General features: G+C 37.8%; 1 protein-coding gene across 5 annotated transcripts in view; it reads right to left on the bottom strand.

The window, feature by feature from the left end:
• Positions 1 to 22,077, bottom strand: part of ZNF804A (zinc finger protein 804A) — a 227,557-nt gene that overhangs the window by 107,421 nt on the left and 98,059 nt on the right. For all 5 annotated transcript variants that reach the window (XM_065068964.1, XM_065068963.1, XM_065068962.1 and 2 more), the window contains exon 2: positions 8,852 to 8,995. In XM_065068964.1, coding sequence (XP_064925036.1) covers positions 8,852 to 8,995 — 144 coding nt within the window. The remainder of the gene's footprint in view (positions 1 to 8,851; positions 8,996 to 22,077) is intronic.

The raw sequence follows: 22,077 nt of genomic DNA on the forward strand, positions 1-22,077 counted from the left end.
GGTACCATTAGGTGTACCAAGACTGCATGTTAAGACAACAGCAGGAAGTAATATCAGAGAAGGTGGGCATTTAAAAGTAGTACCATTAATCATGAACGAACTTGAATAAATATTATTTGGTATTTATATTACAGTACACCATGGGTCTGTTGTCAGTCCTAATTTAAAAGAAAAAAAGATGCTGTTGGAACAGACAATTCAAGGAAAAACAAAGATGCCTGCAAGATGGATGCACAGACACGTAGGCTGCTTTTATTTATATTGTATTCTGTACATTGATTATCTTAAAAAATTAAAATAAATCATTCAACCAGAAGATTTTAATATTTTCAATCTTCTGTTGTTGAACTACTACTCTTCTGCCACACATGGAGACTTCAAGACTTTGTAAGAAACTGAAAGATCCTTTACAGTATAATAATTCAGCTTGTCACAAGGATGTTTGTCATGAACACTCACAGGTGGAAGTACAGTGAGAAACTCTAAGGCACTACTGCAATAACAGCATATGGTTTTCTTGAGATGAAGGAAAACGCTCAGCTGAATCCAAAATACAAACAGGACTGTAGGCAGGGGCACACTCCCAGCTTTCCTGCCCACTGACTTGAAACCTTAAATGAGGGCTACTGTCTGTCTGCCAATAAAGTCCAAAACAGGCCGTGCTCCTGCTTGCCTGATCTGTCCCTACAAATACTCACAGAGCTCTTTTTAAGTCTTTCTTATTTCATTCATTTGCAGTGGGAGGGTAGGGAAAGATTACATTAGGGGGTCACTTAGACCTTTACTGGACAGCTGCAGTTGTAGCCCTAATAAACAAACAAACAAATAAATAAAACAACTCACAACAAATAAAACTCACAAACCCCCAAACAAACAAAACTCAGAACAAAAACAAACAAAAAAAGGCAAACCAAAAGAAAAGCCAACCAGCTAAGCACTGCAGCTCAAACCCAAGAAGTCAAACACAAGCACAGAAGAGGCTCTGCAGCTAAATTGTTCGAAGACTGCATTGACTGCACATGGAAAAAAGAAGAAAAACACAAGTTTGTATTTTAGATTTTGCTGAACACTCCTAGAGTGGTTTAGGAACTTGAAGACATTTCTGCATAAGCTGCTACTGAACCGCAATTAGAATATGCAGAACAGTAGGTATAGTTTCTAGTGCAGCATTGGTCTGCCTACAGAAACTGCAGGACTAGTCGTCTGCTCAAGGCACACAGCTGTTCCTTAGATGTCCCGTAAGTTAACCCTGGCTCTTCAGAGGTCCCGATGTCCTCCTGCATGCAGCGTGCAGAGCGAACAGAGGTCGTCACTTAAGGGGAACTATCACCTCCATACAATTCCTTTGTCTCTTCACATCTCTTCACGATACACTGGCCCAGGTTGCCCAGAGAGGTGGTGGATGCCCCATCCCTGGAGACATCCCAGGCCAGGCCGGACAGGGCTCTGAGCAACCTGGTCTGGGTGAAGATGTCCCTGCTCATGGCAGGGGATGGATTATATGGCCTTTGAAAGTCCCTTCCAACCCAAACTATTCTATGGTTCTGTGAAAAGGCAATACTGATTGCATTGCTACATTTTTGTCAACAGGTCAGAACCACCACTGAAAAAAGGACAAGCTCTTACTGAAAGGAATGAAGGATTGATTTTGCACGGATCAGCAAAGACTGCGATAATTATCCTAACATTTACTGTGGCTTGTACTGAAAAGGTTGAGCAGTTCTTCCCAATGAAGAATGAACTCTCACATGTAAACCAGCATGCACAAGCTGTAGGGCATAAAATATAATTCTAGCAGAGCTCATAAGGAAAAAAAAAATCCCAAATCTTTTTTTTTGGGTAGCAAATAGAAAACTGCAAGTGGCTTCTGCAGTATTAGGCACAGAGTACTAACCATTGACAGGCACCACTTAATTGTTTTAGCAAATTAAATTATGTTAACGTCACAAAAAATTATTCACCTTGAGAGGTCAGAATTTAATATATTGCTAGAAACATATTAGTTTCTCTTCATTTAAGAAAATTTAAAACTTCACTGTAAATACCATTTTTTTCTGTGATCACTGGCAGCTCAAAACCTGTGAGCTTGAAACCTAACAACATGCTTTTCATATTATTTATTGCTTACACTTAATCTACATTCTACTTGATTACTTTCAGGACAGCAATGGAATTGTATTTGGAACTTATGAAAATTACAGAAAAGGTGTTCTGTTGATTGGTTTGAACTTTGCAGCCATAATACCACTTAAATTAACTTTGGGAGATTGATTCTGTTAAGAAATGAATTAAAATAAAAAAGAATATTTTTCTTCCTGATAATTGCTTAAGCCGATCTATAGCCTAATACAGCAAAGTAAATGATAGGTAAACTATCATGTGATCTCCAAGTTTGTATAACACAAGTTTTTAATCATTTCTGCCCATCAAAACACTGTAGGCCAAAATATGAGTTACAATATGTGTGATGCTTCAGGAATTATGTAGTGGAAAGCTATATTATTTCCTATCTTCAAATCCTAATTATTGGTCCATTCTTATCTTAGTGCTGAAAAGAAAAAAAGCATTTTATTTTGCAGCAGTGTTGACCAAACAGGAGAAACCTGACAGATGCCCATACAGTAAAGCAAAGTTTAAAATTAGCCTCAAGTTCAGCTAATTTACATGCTTTAAAAAGACAAAGCTAAACTGAAATTTAGTAGTACAGTTTTAAATAAAAGAGTGAACCCCACAACAGCAGAAATGCACGTCAGTGAGATAAATATGCAGGATGTACGGAGTGAATCATGTTTCTTCTTGTCTTACTCTCTCTTTATGTTGGTGCTGTATTCCACAGCCTGCTCCCCACCCCACCCCCTGTGAACTAACTTGCTCAATCTAGATTTGGAAAATATTAATAAATGAGCAGTGGGTGGTTGAATTAAATTTGTAATTTTTTTTGCATGGAAATATAACATTAGTGATTTATCAGGTTATCAGACTGATCTGGATATTGAAAAGGTCAGAAAGGAGAAGGCTGCATTAATTCAAAATAGGAAAAAGATTAAAGAATTGAGCATAAATACCAAGCTTATAAACTCAGATGGGTAAGACTATTGCTGTGTTAAAGAACAGGGCCTTTGTGGGATCAGAAGTGTCAGTGCATGGGGTTAATATTCTGTTTGCAGGCTATTAGTCGGATAAATAGGGTATATACTCCTCTACTGTAATGATATTTGTTCTAAAAGCACCTTTTCAGAAAAAAAAAAAAAGTAAATTAGTTAATCAAATGTTATTACAGAACAGGATTTCCCCAACATGGAAAACAGAAAATATTGTGCAGTATCTTTCCTGTTATAATTACTAAGACAGGAATGTTGTGATAAGTCTTTTTTTGGTAATGAGAAAACAGAGTGTTAGTTGGGCACAAAACTGGATTTTTTCACAACCATAAATCCTCACCATGGCCTTCTTGTCTCTTTTGTCATCTTAAACATCCCTCCTAGCCAGGCTCAGTGCACAGCAAGGTCCAGCAAAATCACAGAATTATACAATCATTTCAGTTGGAAGAGACCCTCAAGATCATCAAGTCCAACCATAACCTAACCTAACTCTAGTACTAAACCATATCCCTAAGAACCTCATCTAAATGCCTTTTAAACCCCTTTGGGGATGGTGACTCCAGCACTGTCCTGGGCAGCCTGTTCCAATGCCTGACAACCCTTTCCGTGAAGAATTTTTCCTACTATCCAATCTGAACCTTCCCTGGGTCAACCTGAGGCCATTTCCTCTTGTCCTATCACTTGCTACTTGGCAGAAGAGCCCAACACCCTCCTTGCTACAACCTCCTTTCAGGCAGTTGTAGACAGTGATAAGGTCTCCCCCCAGCCTCCTTTTCTCCAGGTTGAACAGCCATGCAATGTGATGCCAGGTGCACGGAGCTGCAACAGGGCTGCTCACGGTTGCAAGAGGATGGGACCCAGCCAAGAGCAGCAGGACTCGGGCTCTGCCTCCTGCCCCCTCTCCAGCACGTCTCATCACACAGAGCCTGGCAAAGCCAGACACACGTCATGGAACAAGCGCTGTCTTGCTCCACACAGGTCCCCCTCACCATTACTCTATCAGGAAACCAACTCTAGCTTATCCACAGGAAAGGCTACACTTAAAACTTGAGAAGCAGAAGTTTTAATATTCCTGTTTTATGAAACATCCCCAAAACTCTGACTATATATCTTGTTAGTTTTGCTTATGAAGCAAATCTCCAGAACATTTTTGAAGTTTTTAAGGTTTTATTCTGTACTACAACAAAGCTCCTTATTGACATACTGCTCTAGAAGACAGTACTTTCTTTGAGAACCAGTATTTCTATATTTCCGAGATGTTACACAACACATTGCCTCTGTCTTAGTCTGATTCAAACAGCTCCAGTGGGACCCAACCTGCAAAAAGCAGGTCTGAAAAAAGCAACATAAAATACTGTTTGCCCTGGGTAAATAGTTAATTTCTTTCACTTTGCAATTCTCTGAGTATGTGCCGTATTTCCCTTCAAACTGATATAAACTCTTTGGCCATGCCAGAAACTGCAGACAGCACGTGAGCAGAATCATCGCGATGCCCAGAGCTGACCTACTCTGCAGGCATCTACCAACCAGAAGCGATGGCATCTTCTCTTTTTCAAGAGGGAATAACTCTACAACGAGCTTTTTTTTAAAAAAAGGCTCTAATGATGACTACAAGGATTTGCTGCTTTGCTTCAAAGTTGCAGAAACAAACAACTGGTAACATCCAGTTATCTTTCCTGGGAATACTGGCATCTCCAAATGTGCTATACTGCTCTTACTTTATACCTTATATTCTTCATAACTCATAGGAGGTATGCCTTTAGTAAAATTATGGTTTTAATATTATTGTTATGCCTAACTCCACCTTTCCACTTCTAAATTCCTCTTTCTTCATCCATATTCCATGAAATATTCATTTAAACGCATAAAGATGTTCAGAGTTCGGACTTCAGAATGGCTACATATTGATATTTTTTAACCTGTTTGGCACTGATCTCCTAACAAATCTGCAAAGAAGAAAAACATGTAGAGAGGTGAAAAATGTAGACAGGAGAAATTTGTGTCTCCAGTTAGGAAAGAAGACACCTACTAATTTAGTCTTCCTGCATAACTTGTGTTTTAGTACTTCCACACAGTTTAAAATACATTTTTAGAGCAGGGACATCATTTTCATACAGAGAGACACACTTTGAGAAATGACCTCTGGTGCTGCGGTGAAAAATTCCTACTTATAATTTACTTAATTGATTGTATTTGCATTTCTAGATGCAAATACATTAGGACTGTTACTTTTATTTTTCATCACAGCTTTTTTTTGGTTGTTGTTTGATATTTGGAAGAGCACTCCTGGGGGAGGAAACGGCACCAAGCCCAGGTGCGCTGCCCTCACATTAGGTGATTAATCATAAGCTCTGGGATGGAGAGGAAGACTTTCAAATACAGGAATAAAACTAATTAGTTCTTGTAGCAACAAAAGTCTCTTGAGCAATGACTGATGTGGGGGGCTGAGCTGTGTAATTCAGCCTTCCTCACCAACAAGACAACTCGTTGACTCTGAACAGCCACAAGACAAAGGTCATTTGGAGCCTTAGACTTAATGCTCAGCCACATTTACCAAAACTGCAACATTCCAAAGAACACAAGCAGAATTTTTTCATCCTGCATGAATACAGGACTTCAGACAGTTATTCATGAGCCTCCAAATACTTAAGAAATGCTGCATAAAATCGTACAGATATTTTAAAGTCCTGGGGTGGGTCTCAAAAGCTGCTTTCTGTGATTTTAGACCATCATCAAATACCAATTCTCTCATTACTATACTAAATGACAGCAGTTCTGCCTTAGTTACATTTATCTATTGATGTCAGAAAAGTTTTTTCCATGAACAACAATCTACATTTATTCTTGAACAAAAAAATCAACTTTTATTAAAATATAGTCACATCATGACATTCTGTCACATCTGTCCTGCTGCATTCTATTGTCAATTAATTTTACTTTCTTACATGCCTGAACACTATTTAAATTGACTTTTTAAATGGGCTATAACTGGGGTTTAATTTTGGAATAGGACTTACGTTTCAAGCATCCTCAAAAATCCTGAAAAATCATGATAGAGCTTATCTTTGGGGCAGGTCATATTTTCAGGGAAACAGGGTATAAGACACAATATATCAAAACACAACCAAAGCCTGACAGTACGAGGCCCCACGTCCAATGGAGGATAAACCCCACATAATTATAAAATCTCTATTTTAATCCTGTAAATTTTCTGTGGTAGCAACTTCTGAACCAGTGGAAAGTAAAAAAGAAAATCTTCTACAATAAAATTGAGATACAGAAGCTGTTATGACCATTTTCTCTGACAAACCAGCCCATGGCTGAAATGGTGTAATAACAGTGTGCTCAATGAGAATTAAATATGTTTTTTTCAGAACAGCTGGGATGAACTCAGGTTTAGGCAGCAGTTTCATCCATTTGATCATATAGAAACAATTGCCAGGTTCTGGGATCACTGAAACTGAACTGGCTGCATTTGCTTACAATGATTCTTGGATTATGGGAAACTTTTTCAAGTGAGCGCTTTCCCTTGCCCATCCATTACAAGCAGGAAGGTGTGATCAAAGGGAGAATATCAGAGAAAGATTAGAAGCTGAATCTAAAGACAGATCATCCGTTCCTCTCACTGAACTGCTGGACAATCTCTGCCACCAAGGAAGGATGTTTCAAGATAAAATCACAACATTCCACAGAGCATTCAACACCTGCCAATGGCTCTAACACGCTTAGTAAAATTAGACTGCTCCAAAAAGGCACGTAGTATGAAGTTCCTTGAAATTTCAGCACATCTGAGTGAGCCTGCACTGCAGCATATGCTGCCTGCTCTCTTTTTCACCCAAAATATGGGAAGAGGAATGGTTTGTCTTTATAACGCCAATAGAAACCACCATAAAAATACTCCAGAAGAGATGAACTTGACGTAATGTTTTAATCTCAGGAATCAACAGTCTTATTCGCCAGTGACATTACAGAAAATGATCAGTGTGTCCAAACAAACATCCATAACATTTTTTCTACTGGAAAACTGTAAACTTTCGTCTCATTTCCTGCTAGGGAGATCAGATTAATGGATGTCTCACAGAGGAAGAGAATGGTTTTCTGTGTTTCACTGAACACCCACAAAGCCACATGCAAACACTTACACACAAGCTGCGTACACAAAGGAGATATAGGATCTGCCGTGTTCCATCAGACGCTTGTGCAATGCCCAGCATCTCCTGCCTAAAGCCGTCAGAAAACCAGGGCAGCCATGTGAACCACTGGAAGCAAGTCCCTAATTCAGTCTCACACCTGACCTCAGTTTCAAAATCAATTTTTCATCAATTGATGCAGCCTCTGGGTTTTCATTATTTAAAGATGCTTCGGAGCACGTTAAAAAAAACCAAAACAAAACCAAAGCAAAAACCAAACCAAACCTCAAAAACCTAAATAGATTTCAAGAGGGGAAGACTCTGCCCATAGTTTATTATTTCCTGCCTTCCATCCGCAAGGTGCTGCTGGGTGACATAATGCCTGAGGAACCAGTTCCAGCTGTGTTTTAACTAAAGATATTCACAACTTCCACAACTCATAATAAATATCTATAGGATGCAATGAAGCTACCTGCTAATTTCTTATCTAATGTATCTTTCTCTCCAGTTTCTCATAGATCGCTATTACTGCTGAGGTCCATTTCTCCATAGTTCTCAAAACTAAATGTAATACTCACAAAATGTAAATCTGACAGTGTAAATGATGCTCTAATTAAAAATAACAGTGAGAGAGAGAGGAAGGTGTTTCATGGAGAAGTGCTGAAGGAAAGAAAAGCAAATAATTGGCTTACATAATAAAGGTATAAAGCACATATAGCAATTCATCTAAGTTCACCCTGAGCAAAACTACAGGACAAGGGGAGATTCAATTAGAATGAAAAGAAATCAATCCAGATCCACTACCATTTGATTTCACCACATTTTAAAAAAAAAAGAAAAAAAAAAAAAAGAAAAAAAAAAAGATACAGAATAATTACCAGCTAAGTGGACTAAGTAGAGATTTCCTGTATGGTTATTACATATCTTTAAATTACCATTACATATCTCTTTGGTGGAGTCAAGGTGCATTGTATTTTCTTTGGAATTATACGGTCCTGACCCCTTCAGAGACCGGGACATTGCACTGGGATGCATTGCCTCACTTACTACGTGGAAGTACTGCTTTTATGTTACCAAAGTAGGACACACAACCTGGAAGTGTGGTGATAAAATCCAGCGGTAAAAATGTAAATACCAAAGTTTTAAAGCTTACATATAGGTTATACAGGTTATTGCAATCTGAACAGTAAATTTTCATTACCACTTGCTTCTTTTTTTTTTTTTTTTTTTTTAATATATATATATATTCAGTGTGCTTAAGTGAAATTATATACATTTCAGAACTGTATCTGTGCAAAAAAGAAAGTTTACCAAGGAGTATGTCAGGTTTCCTATCTGTTGCAACAAATGCTTCCCAGAAATCTCTTAGGTATACTGCAGTATTTCTTTATGCAGAAAATTAAACTGATAACAAGGAAATCATACATTTACATTTTTCAACATATTTTTCACCATTCCCTGTTCTTCCTCACAACTGTTCACGTTCACTATTTTTCCATCTCAGAATTTTTGACTGTAAAATCTCATGTAAATATTTGTGATTCCCAAGCCCTCCTGGAGGATATTTATTTCATTATTCTGCCTGAAATTAAGTTGAAGTAGTGAGCAGATTCCTCTTACCTGTTTGTGAGCATGATCGTAAGAGTTAATGTGATTGTCAAACTCCTGGTGTTTATAGTACTGCTTGTCACAGAGTTCACAGTAGAAGTTGGCTTTAAGGTCTTCCAGAGCTTTCGCTATCGTGTTTTTCTTTTCAGCATAATCCTGGAGGGGGGCAGGAAAGAGTAATTTTAGTTTTGCCTTTGATGCTGCAAATGGATTTTGTGCTCTGCACTTAATCATATTTGTAAACATTTACACACCTCCATAACTAAAAGCCTTCACATATTTGCTGTGTTACACTGCACATATTTACTGTTTCTGCTGTGAGGCTGAAGATTTGCACATTTCAATTTGCTCTACAGCTGCCAGCTCCCCTCAGGGACTCCATCAGAGGCTAGAAGGATTGCCCCCAGGTTCAGTCCAAATACAAATATTTATCATGCTGGAGGCTATTTTGAGTTAATTTTGCTTCAAGACTCACTGCTCTAAAGATCTGCTGGGTAATATACCCAAGGAGAATAACCACAAAAGTACAAACTATCAGGCTTTTACAAGAATGTGTGCTTACTAGCAAGAAAAGAAAATAAAGAAACCCTACTGGGTCCCTCTTGAAGGCTTATACACATGAAAACATGAGGAACATTTTCAGAGCTGAGAGGTAACGAGAATCCTCCATGGCTTTGTTATTTGTCAGCCAGCATTAGAAAGACAGATGCACATCTCCATTTACCATACATTAGCAAAAGCATTACAAACAACCTGGCTTACCATTTATGAGCAAATTACATACAAGTAATAGTTATTAATTTCCTAAATACACTGATGATAACATGGCCCATTCTGAAACAGCATGGAAATGGTCTGTCATCTCAAATTAGTTTAATAGCAGTTAAACATTGAACATATAGAACTTCAGTGCAACGATTCCTGCTTTTGACTAGACTGTCTGGGATAAAATCACACCATGAAATCCCCAAAATGTCAAATATTGTTTAAGAAAACACACTAATTTGATTTGTTTCACAAAATTTAATAACTGTGAGCTCTCTGGAACTGACCCAAAACTCCCCTTCTTTCTTTTTCCTTGTTTGGTTAGATTAAGATAAAAGATGATCTCATAATCAGTACACCTAAAACTGAACTAATTTTGGGGAAAATGTCCTTATGTATTAGTAGCTTTCACAGCTTAAGACTCATATATTTCCAATATATTTTGGGAGTTTAAAATGGAAAAAATATTTTTATCAGATTAGAATATTTTCATAACAATGTTATTAAAAAAAAGAGAGGAACAACAGTCATGCAAAAAGAATTATATCCACAAAGTACTTATTTAAAATAGTACTTCATATGTAATTCAGCATGATTGGACTGCTAGCAAACACTGTTGATTCATACCCAAACTGAAGTACTCCCTCATCAAAATTTTGCCCATTAAAAGAATTGCAAATGTCACTTCAGAGTGGTATTTTGAATACTGGTTGACATGTGAAGAATTCACACATTCCTACCACATTTCAAAACGATGTTTCATAAAACAGGTTTTATTTAAAACCAAAGTGACCTAGCATTTTATTTCAAGAAACAGCAGTATTTTATACTTGGAAATACCGTTATGCTGTATGGAAACTCTGCACTTAATTTTTGGTATCAACTAGTAAGAAACTACAGGTTTTGAACCACATCAGTTGTTACCAAGAGTCTGATGGAGTGGAGACACCATGTTGAGACTCTAAGGAGAAACACTCCTGAAACACTTTAAAAGTAATTCTTATACTCTACAAAAGGATGCCAACTAATTTTGCTTTTTTAAAACACAAAAAAAATAAAATTCTGGATTTGGGGAAATTATCAGAACTCTGAAATATTATATACCACATCTGCGATAGACAAGAGTGAATGTGATGGCTTCTAAGACAAAACAGTGATTTAAATAATATTTTTTTCTTTAAGGAAAGATCTCACACCAGAGTGTTGCAAAATTTTGCATGACTTACTAATGTAGAACAGCACCCTGAATAAAGTTATGTAACTTCACCAGTGTTCCTTTTGACGTAAAGCATAATTTTTGAACCAATATACTTATTACATAGCAGAACCTAACCTGAATGCAATTATATTCCACATGCCCAAAGCATCCTAATGGTGCAGGGACCCCGTGGAAGCCCATGAACAACTTTACTGCAAAGCAATAAAATCTCATCATGATCTTCAGGTTTCCACTACTAAATTCTTCCAGCTAGGGTTCTTTATTGGGTAAGGTTATTTTCACTTCACGACATTACATGACAATTTCAAGGCAATGTAGAGAATGTCATCACATCCTCTAAATTAGACACAAATAAGCAGAAGCAATAATAGAGTTTGATCATGCCCAACAGAGAGGAAAACTAGGACTTTTAAGTGAGAAGAACCAAATATATTTGACTTTAGGAGCATAGGAATGGCTGTATTGGGTCAGGTCAAACTCTGAACCTGTCTAAGATTTTATTCTGTACAAGAGGAGGTCCTTAACTAAGGACCATTCTCTTCGCATTTCTTTGCAGCTGTGTTCTGCTAGTTCCAGTTGTTGCATATTGGAAAAGGTCATAAACACCCATTTTTTAATTCCCTTTTACTGGGTTATTCACAATTACATCCATCCCCTACCATCCTGTCTCTCAGGTATTGCTCTCTGAATTACGTAGCTCTAGTTTATTCAGGCCTTCCTTACATCAAGGCCACTCACCACTTCTGCTTGTTCTTTTCACAGCCTCTAAAAAAAGTACAGCACTATATTAATATTCTCTACTTTCTACCCTATTCCTTTTTGTAGTAAGTCTTAACATATGAATTTTTAAAAATCATGATAGAACACTAAACCAACACTTTTATAGAACTCCTTTATCACCTACATCCTTCGCTGCAGTATAATATTTTGCTGGCAGGAGACGTTTCTATCCAACTACCAAATTTCCCCTGACTCCAGAAACCTCACGCTTCTTCAGTGGCAGCAACAGCCATTAACAAACCTCACAGCTGAGATACCAGCTTTGGGATCCAAGCGTAGGCAATAGCATTAACTATTAATCGTGGGCAGCGAAGTATCTATCTCCAACAGGAATACATTTGCAGAAAAAATTTCTAAAGCAGTAGTAGCATAAGTGTTTATTTTTACAAAAATTTGCATTGTGTTGCACCACAAACAACCACAAAACATTAAAAACATGTAGTTTCTTCACATTAGCTCCTAAGACTACCAGATGAGACTTATTAATTTTATTTTATTTTGTTAGGGAAGATATTGAATCACTTATCCAAACATCTTTCTCTCCTAGTCCTTTCTAAGACTTCAGCTTATTGTACTGCACAGACACACACAGAAAAACCCTTAATCAAGCCCTTAATGGAGGGCGTCCAGGAGATTCCCTGCAGCCACGGGACCCCCAGGCTGTGTCAGGACTGAGAAGTTGCCGTTGCTGGTTGGCATCGGGAGCCAAGGAAAGTCTGATGTCAAGGATGGATGGATGGCGAGTGGGAACAGAAGAACATCAGCTGCTGCTTCTCTTCCTGCTGGGCCATGTCCGTTGATTTTGCAAGGAGTACTGCCTGGGAAGAGGAGGCTTTTGCAAGCTCTGTGGATTTTGATGAGGGATAATTGCCCAAAAACTGACAGTAAAAAAATTTACACTCTCTGGACCTTGACAGTATTGGCCAATGGATTGCAGATAGGAGTGACCTGGAACCTTCTTGAGAAGAATATTCCTGGAGAAAATTGGCAGCCAACAAGCTTACTTAAAATGGTTAAACATGACCAAGCTTAGCCTCAATTTAATCAAGATTTGCAAGCCATCCTGGAAGTGTGAAAAGAACTTTGAATTATGACTCAGTTTGGTAATGAAACTCAGAACCGAGTGTCACTTAGTTTCATTAGTTTTTTTCCTGAAAGGCTTATTATCTGAAAGCCAACAGCTATAATTCACTGTAGCTATTTTTCATAATTTATTTGAAAGATCTCTAATAAGCAATTGCATCTATCGGCTGGCTTTATTTCTCTAAACCCTTCTTCTCCATCCTCCCAAGCCTTAAGCCTGAGCAAATGCTACATCAAAAGTCTGATAAATTGGATTAAGAGGGGGCTTCCTCCACAGGGGAGCTACCTGTAACTTACCCAGACAGGACTTTCTGCTCACCTGATAAGAGAGAAAAAGAAGGAAAGCTACAGAAACACTAAACACTTCACATTGATAACTTTGGAGAGCTGAATGGATGCCTCGGTCTAGTGAATATTTTTATGGAGTGCACTTCAGCCTCACACTTCTACTGTCTGCAGAAAGGTCAACTAGAGAAAAAAGCAAGAGTGTGAACTCATAATACATGATCTACTCTACGGTGATCACCAGTGTGAATATTCTTACTTTACAGTAAATGTGAGCTCCTTTTATTGCAGGAAGCTATTCTGCATTTACTGTAGATTTAAAAGGGTCAGGCCTGCAGTCACTGCAAAGTAAAACATCTTACAGAAATAAATCCCTTCTTCAGGATAATTTACTGGTATAGTCATCCCAGAGAGGATTATACTGCTCTGGTCTGATCCTCTGGATTAGACCATATTAGACTGGGCAGATGTTCCAGGGTAACTTTGTTTCATAAAAAATATTTAAAGCATTTTTTTTATGTCCCAGTAACTAGGGAAAGAAAAAAAAAAAAAAAGGAAATTCTGAATATAGGAACAAACATCAAGCTAATACCCTTGTTCAGCAAAACTACTGTATATAGTAGCTGTATTTATGTGAAAGAATCTGCTAAAAACCACGCTGTTACCAAAATAAAAAATCAGCTAGTGCTTAAGAATACGCTCATATATAGTCAATTAATTGCATTACCTGTGGACACAACGGATTCCTTAATTTCTGGTATATTTATTAGGTATTACAAACACAGCACAAAGAAGCAGATTTTGCTGAATAAAATGTTCAATTTGCTAACATCTCTCCTCTGCTATCAATCTTGGTATGACTTGGTAGATTTAATTCCTTTAGTATCTTCGCGTATCACACTATTAGTCATGACAGCAGTCTGTACATCATCCACTGATGCACATGAAGGAATAAATAAAAGATAGAATATGTTAACAATCTTAATGTTGTCTAGTACCAAACCCTATTATTTATAAGGTTCTTGTCCTTACCAAGGCATTTAGACCAAAGCAAAAGGCAATTAGATGCATTGATCAAATTGCTCATGGATCTTTACAAATTAATTTCCAAGCATTGTATAGTGAGCTTCAGATTTATACCAAGTTTACAAGGAGACTGGCTGGGAAAATAAATACCAAGAATCTTGTCAGCTCTTTTTGATTACCTCACCTGAAACTTTCCCATTAGCTGGGAGATGTGATGAGACCTAAAACTCACAAGGTCATGAGCATCAGATACTATTTCCTTGATTTCTTGCTCCTTTCTGACATCCTCCTTTCAGCAAAGGAGTTTCCACCAGCAATGACCCCACGGTTTCACTGTCCTGGATGAGGATGGGCCAAAGGAAGAAGCAGTATCCTGAAGACCCCTACGTCAATCAAACATCAAGGGTTGAAAATCTCCCACCTTACCTTTACTTTCTTTTTGAGACCACCTGCAGGCAACCAGTTCCAACCAAAACACTCATTACATACAACAGAGCTAATCAGTACTGTGCTATGTGTGTACTTGAAAATGCTATTGAAAGACATGCAAATAATTATAAAACTGCTTTCTCAGCTTCCTAATAAACACACAGACAGTATTTCACATTTAGATAAACACCCTAGCATTAAGATAAATGACACAGTGAAATTAGAAGGAAATAGCAAAATTTATTCCAATTAGTGTTGTTTGCTTCCTAATGCCATCTTCAATTTTGAAACACCACATTTGTTAACCATGTCCCTAACTAATGCCAAGAGCTGAATTCCACAACCCCTACACTAAAAGGAGTGAGACAGATGTGAACAGGGACCGAGCTGGACTCGGTGGAGAGCAAAGCAACGAAGAACAGCATCATGCAACATTAAGACTGAATTAACTTGAAAGGAAGCTTATGATGAGACAGCAATTTGTTATCAGATTTGCCTGTCTCATTAACTTACTTAAAGCACTTATACTGTATAATTACTTTTAACTGTGACTCATAAAATCACTTGATTGTGGGTTTTTTTGCCATTAAAACTAACTGTTGCGCATAGACCCATTTATTTATTCCAGCGCTTTAAAACCAACTTCCAGGCAGAGCATACACTTAGAAGGTGAGAGCACTGGCCACAAATCTTTGCTTGGATACTTGTATTAAGAAGTAACCCTTCATCAGTGCTGATGAGAAAGAATGTGTCTAGTTATAATGGAGAAGAATTTATCTACTCCATCTCTACCACTAGTCTTTTGAAGTCCAAACAAGGCGGAACTGAAGAAGGCTTTGCTGTAGAAAAGGAAGAAGGTTTAACTCTAGATAACATCACCTTCACTGAATGTTCATCACTGTTTAATGATAAGCAAGGGAAGAAGGAGCCTGGCATTAATCTTCTTTACTCCTCTACATTAAATAGTCCAGTCACGCACTTTAATTAGAGCATAATTTTTATTTAAAAACATCCTGGGGTTGATTTTTGGCATTTAATTTCCTTATAGCAGGCATGTAGACATCTAAAGATTTTCATAGCTACTTAATGTAATTTCACTGACAGGTAAGTGTCTAATGTAATTAGGTTCTTTGGGAAAATCAGGTTTTTCTGTTTAATCCTTCCAGTGACACACTAAATGAACTGTCTTTTAACCCTGCTGAACTTGCAGCCCTGCAGATGGACTGAAAAACCCCTCTTGAGCACAAAAACCATGCACTGGAACAAATGTCAGTGGCTGTGCCCAGAAGCCCTCAACCCGAGTGGGTACAACCATGGCTGGTGTAAGGTGTTTCAGGACCTGAGGAAGGGTGAGAGGAGTTGGTTATTTATTTCACCTCAAGATACCTGGCTGCCAATTGACCAGCTGCTATTAATTTGTAAAAGTTAAAGAAAAATTGCCAGTAAAGTTGCCCAGGGCATCAGAAAAACAGAAACTGGACCCCATTTTATAAATATATTTGATTTTGAGCATGTGATTGATCTATGGGACTGACACGCAAAGTCTGCATACCTGTACTTTCAAGATCAAAATTCTTGGTGATTACTGAGTTTAGTTTTCCCAGCTTTGGCTGCTGTGCTTGACTAACAATTTTTATTGATATAAAGATGTTTTTGTCCCATTTTGTTCCTCTCAAGAACACAACTTCTCCATGACTGGTTAAAATTGCACTCTGTTCTACTTTCTAACAAATCTGAAACTTTGTTATTTAAATGTAAAACAATGTCCCAAAAATGTGAGCATTATATTTGGCCTGTTGAGGAAGTTTCAAAATGTATTTTGAATTTAATAGGTCCATTGCATTTTCACAGCCCATGTGTTTGTTAGGAGCAGTTACTTACTTACTGAAGTGCGTGCTCGGGAAATCCCCACAGCTGGGTCAGTGATTTTTCTTAACAGACTCTTTTACTGATTCCTTTTTACTATGGCTTTCCAGACCATTAAACCTTTTCATGCAAATTTACTATCTTTTTATAGCTTCAGGGACCCAACAGGACTAACCTTACATTATGTGCTTTGAAGTGATACGCCACCAGCACTTAAATCCCCAGCCATTGAAAAAGAGACCTTAGACCTGGGCCAGGTCTGAAACGCTCCCAGGCAGGTTCCCATACCTACCCAGCAAGTCCTGGACACAGGAAACAATTCCAGCTGCAAAACAGAGGATATTCTATTCTGATATATAGCTGATGGGCCGTATCAGCTTATCCTGCTGGACAGAAGTAACTCCTACACAGACGTGGTTATTAAATGGAACATATCTCATAGGGCTGGACCAATGGACCAATTTTAGTTAAAAAAATCACCACCACAACAATAACAAACCCCCAAGCATGCTAGGAATTGCTCTCCTGAGTTTCCTCAGTTATCTGATTCTGAATATGTATGATATTATGATCTGCATTATGGTGCATTACGATGCAATAAATATTTTCCTAAAGTTAACCCTCAGTGCTACCACAATCAGAAAAGACTTCATCTGAACACCAGAAAAAAAATGATGAAAAATAAAAAAGCATAATTTCTTTTGGAATCTTTACATTATGCAAATAAATCTTTTTACCCAGAAGCCCAGAGAAGAAGCTTGTCCTAATGGAAAACAGAATTAAGTTTAAATTTGTTATAGAGAAAACTCCTTGAAAAAAATCCCTCTAAAATTTTTTTCTATTTTTGGTTAGATTCAAAATACTCTTCACAAGTAATTGAGGGTGATGAAGATGCTCAGTCTAAGTGAAGACTGTTACACTACCTAGACAAAGATAAATGAGACTGTAAGAGCAGGGCTTTGCAAACACACAAACAGGTTTTGACGATCCTGTTCCTTCATTTCTGAGATTGTTTTGCGAGCTGACGAAGTATGAGAAGAGCCTTGCAGAAGCCCTGATTTACCTTGGCAGATCTATGCTAACCAAGTTATGAGTGACCTTATTGCAGTATTAGAACCAGACACAGCATCTCTGAGATGAGATGGGCCTGCTCTTTGTTCTCTCTGAAAAGATGATTTAAAATGTTGCAAACTTCTGAATGACCCTGGGTTAAACAAAAACAAAACAAAACAAAGGAGACTGGAGTAAGCAGAGCTGCTGCTGAATCAGCAGTCTATATACTAAATCCAGTAATTGATGACCCACAGCGAATATATTTTTTTCCAATGACTTTTAATGATTTTTTCTTTTTTATTTGTGTAAGAAACAATTGGCAGATGGAGCATTTATGATGCTGTGACCTTCACAGATACAAAAAATTATTTGAATAGATACAACTCGTGAAAAGAACTACCTTATGTGAATAATAACACATAAGTTTTGAAGACTTTAGGCCATGAAGCTGGATAGATAACAGACAAAAATTTCAACAACAGGGGAAGACAGTGGAAGCTTAACACCATGGAAGGCTCATAACTGCAGAAAAGCCTGATTTTAACTACACCTCCTGGCCAAAGGAGAGAAGAAAAGATTTCAGTTGGTCTGATACTTTTTACCCTTGTGTTGGAAAATGGGGAGAAAACAAAGGACTGTGGTGCAGCCAGGTGTCAAGATATACTGTTGGGCAAATGCTCCTGAAATTGAAAGGGTCAGATACAGAAAAGGCACCAGAAAGCATTTTTAATCGATCTCTTCGCCGTCTGCTTACCCAGGCAAGTGTCCAATAACAGCCAGCCCTGCAACAAGGATAAGCAGTCTCAAATGTCTTACGCCCCTTATTTGTACATGAGCTGATGGAAAATACCGAAAAATGACTGGCCATCACCACCAATGACATTTCCAAGGAGACTATTGACAGCACGTCAGGACTGCGGCCATGCTCTGCACCACTTTGCTGTGCTGAGTGACACCTTTTGCTGGGAGACAAACGCACAAAGATGAAGCATTTACCCAACATTGCCCATAATCATTAACTGTGCTTAGAGAAACACAGAGAAAATGAGACACGTCCACAAAATAGTCAAAGCTTCCTCAAATATATCATACTGAAACCCACACATTCACATAAACGATACATTTAGATCAACCCTTAGTCACACTATTCCATGTCTCTCCATTTTCTGTCCTGTCGAAAACCCTGAAGTTGAGCAAAAATGCAGAGAATGACATGTTGTCATGCTGTCAGGTAAAGAAATGGGTTTTTAAATACAATTTCAATACACACTCAGAAAAGCTCACGGCCAGACTAGAGACCAAAAAACAACTGCAGATCAATGGACTATTTCTGCCAATCTGTCAGACACTGCAGTGTCATCAGAGAGGGAGATGCTGAACCACAAAACCCATGTGAGCAGCGCTGACACACTCATCTCGACTTTTCCTAATAACAGGGACCTTGCAAAAATCATCAGGTTCAATTTGAAACTCCAGCAGGAAAAGCATTCCATGTATGTCCTGTGCTCTGTCTGATAAATGTGTACTTCTACGTTTCCAAAAGCCAATGGATCCAAAGATATTTATTTAGTCTTCACAAAGTAGTTGCTATAGGATTGTGAACTGCTCATGAGTTACAGGAGCAGCATGACCTTGAGGCTCAAGAATTCTCCAATACAACTAGAAAAAAAAAAAAAAAAAAGATTGGAAGAAAGAAATAATGGCACTGCATGCTAGGTAGAAACATATATTGAGGAGCCGCCAGAAGGCATTCTGTAAAAGAAATAGATTTCTTGCCTACAAGTGCTGTATTTTTTTTTCCAAAGGCTTCATAATCTTGGATTATTCAACTCTTTTAAGCCCTAAGGCATTCCTGCCCAGCCAAGAGTTTTCCCTTTTTAGTTGAAAGGAACTCCAGCTGCCTTGAAGAAACAAGCTGCAGATAAATGCCCCGTGCCACAGAAACTGCTGGATACACAACAGGCTTTTCCAGCAGGAACCATGAGTGAAACGTAGGCAAAATTAGCATTCCTGAGCCCACTAATTGTTTTTGTTAAAAAGCAACAGTATCTGCAATATTGCTGACATGGGAGTCAAATGATCAGGGTTCCAGCTTATCTGCAGTTAATAGTAAACCAACGTAATTTATTATTGCTACTTCTAAAAAAATCCTAAAGCTGACATTCAGGATACAGAGCTTAGCAAGGCCTACTTAAAAAACTGATCTTGAAGTATCAGTAAGCAGACAAAAAGATAAATATATTCCCAAACCTTAAAGATCTTGGACTTTGTTCTTTAACAAAACAGCTCAGCCAGCAACTGCAGCAGTTGTCTAATTGCTTCTGTACCTGAGTTTTAAGTGTGGATCCTCTAACATTTATGAATAACATGCTCATACTGTGGTCTTTTCCACTAGATCCTCCATCATCGTAAAACATACAAAACTTTGAGACTATTGCTTCTCTATTAAGTTAGACTGAAATGTTTTCCATTTCATATATGCACATATGTACACTAACGTGTACACCTATTGAGCACAGCATCATAAATCTAATTTTGGAAAAAAGACTTAAGATATGCTACCTAATAGCTAAAGCAATCTACTGTCTTGCTGAATTTCCTGCAGTAATATAGAATGGATTCGGGAAACTATCAGGCCAGGCTCAATTTTACAAAGAAAAATCCCCAAAGGGTATGACCCATAAAAACCAGGGAAATGAGGTAAAATCAGTGTTAGAAAAAAAAAAAGTCAGCACAGTGGAAAGCCTCAGGCTGAAGTCTAAACTCAAGGTGGCTTTAATCCTGACCTCACCAGAGAGAAATGTTAGGGCTGTCAGAGCACAAAAGTGGTGAGGGCTGGAGGTGGTCATGATGATGCCAGTCCCCCCAGTGCTCTGTGACTCCACCAATGTTCAGCCCCTTTCACAGTGGAGGCACAGAGAGACCTTTTGGATCAATATTCCTGTGGGATTTTAAAATCCATTAATACAGCACAGGTTTATCACGTAGAAATGTCTTGTTTCTTGAAATTGTGCTAACAGTCACAAGGAATTTTCCCATTTATTATTACATATTTATTAAATTGATTTGGGGCATTCAGTGAAAAAATAATTATTTATCCAAACTGAATTCCATCATATGGTACAATAATTCAAGATGATTAAATTAGATTGAAGTCTTTCAACCATTCCAGACAAGCAATTTATTTCTTCCAAGCAGGGTGGAAGGGGACTCACCAGAGTATGCTCAAGTTGAAGTTTTGTGTTGAGATGCTGCCAGGAGGTGTCAAATGAAGACAAAGCACTTGGGGTTTTCCTTCCAACCTCATCCACAGCAATGCAGATGAAGTTTATATATATGAGTATTTGTAATGGCTTACTTAATTTTAAGCATTGTTTCATCAATGCTTTTGGTGTATTTTTATCCCTTTGCATGTCATAAATTTTACAAGACAAAGCTTAAAATTGTATATTTAAGTATACACATATGTATACACATTCATGTGTATAAAAATAAAGCAGAAGGTAACTTCATTTATCATCATTAACCTTGTTTTTATAAACAGTTTTATCTACAGGGGCACACTAAATCAAGTAATGACGATGTCCCTGAGTACAATAAGACTGCACTGATAGCAAAGGAGCTCGGTCAGCTCTCGTAATATGAATCAGCAATTGTTCTGTGATATCTTTAATTTGTTACAAGCTAAATCCTCTTTAAGAGTGCCTGCTGGAATCCGAAAGGTCAGACAGGAAAGTGGCATAAAATCAATACTGACAGCTTCTGTCACCCTCCACAATCTATATAGCTCTTGCTAAGCTAAATTGCTTCTTTCTAATCTTTGCGATATTTTGCTGCTTCAGTCTCGCTTATGTAACATTAAAAGAAAAAAAAATACTTTCTTGAAGAGAAAGTTGTTACTTTTTAGCACTAAAAATCAGAACATTGAGGTTTGCGCAGATGCTGCCGAGATCAAACTTGCGTTTTTATATGGAGACTATTCAACGCCATGTCAAAAAAAACTGCACTCCTTTATCAGCTAGAACTCTTTTGAGGTGGGTTAGCCCAAAATTTGAAAGACGGATTAATACCAGTTTGGTCCATTTGACTTTCTTATAGATCTTTAAAAAGTACAGTTCCTCTGTTTACATGCTTACAAGGGTTAATATCAAAATGCAGTGAAGTAGAAATGCCAGAAGGCTTTAGATCAAGCCTCCTTGCCTACTCTACTTTTAATTATGAATAAATACCAACACTGATAATCAATACATGCAACATGAAGGAAAACATTAATTTTTCAAGAAATGGATTTTAATATGACACAAATAAAAGGTCATTCTAATCTAAATCACATTAAAAGTCAAATAAATGAAGCACCCCTTTAAGTTCGATATGAGAATTTCAAAGGTGCTGCAGCTGTTAGCAATCTTCTCTTATAAAAAAAAAAATGCCTTAACAACAATAATGTGAGAAAAATACAGATTTTAGCAGACAAGGAATGATAATTTTTTGTCCTTGAAAAGAAAGGGGAAAATACATAGGAAGGAATCAGTGCTCAGCAGTATCGTGGTGTAATTTAGAGTCTTTCCTTGAGAATGTGAGACATGCCTGTTGGTTATATTCTTTTTTTCTGCATCCTCAATTTGTGTCAAGCCCCCTGTTGAACAAATGCTTTTCCAACAGGAATGGAAGGTGAAGTTCCTAACAGATGTAAAGCACACAGAGCCCTGTAACACAGCATGACATGGGTAGG

The sequence above is a fragment of the Columba livia genome, chromosome 7 (genome assembly GCF_036013475.1).
Source record: "Columba livia isolate bColLiv1 breed racing homer chromosome 7, bColLiv1.pat.W.v2, whole genome shotgun sequence".
Lineage (NCBI taxonomy): Eukaryota > Metazoa > Chordata > Aves > Columbiformes > Columbidae > Columba > Columba livia.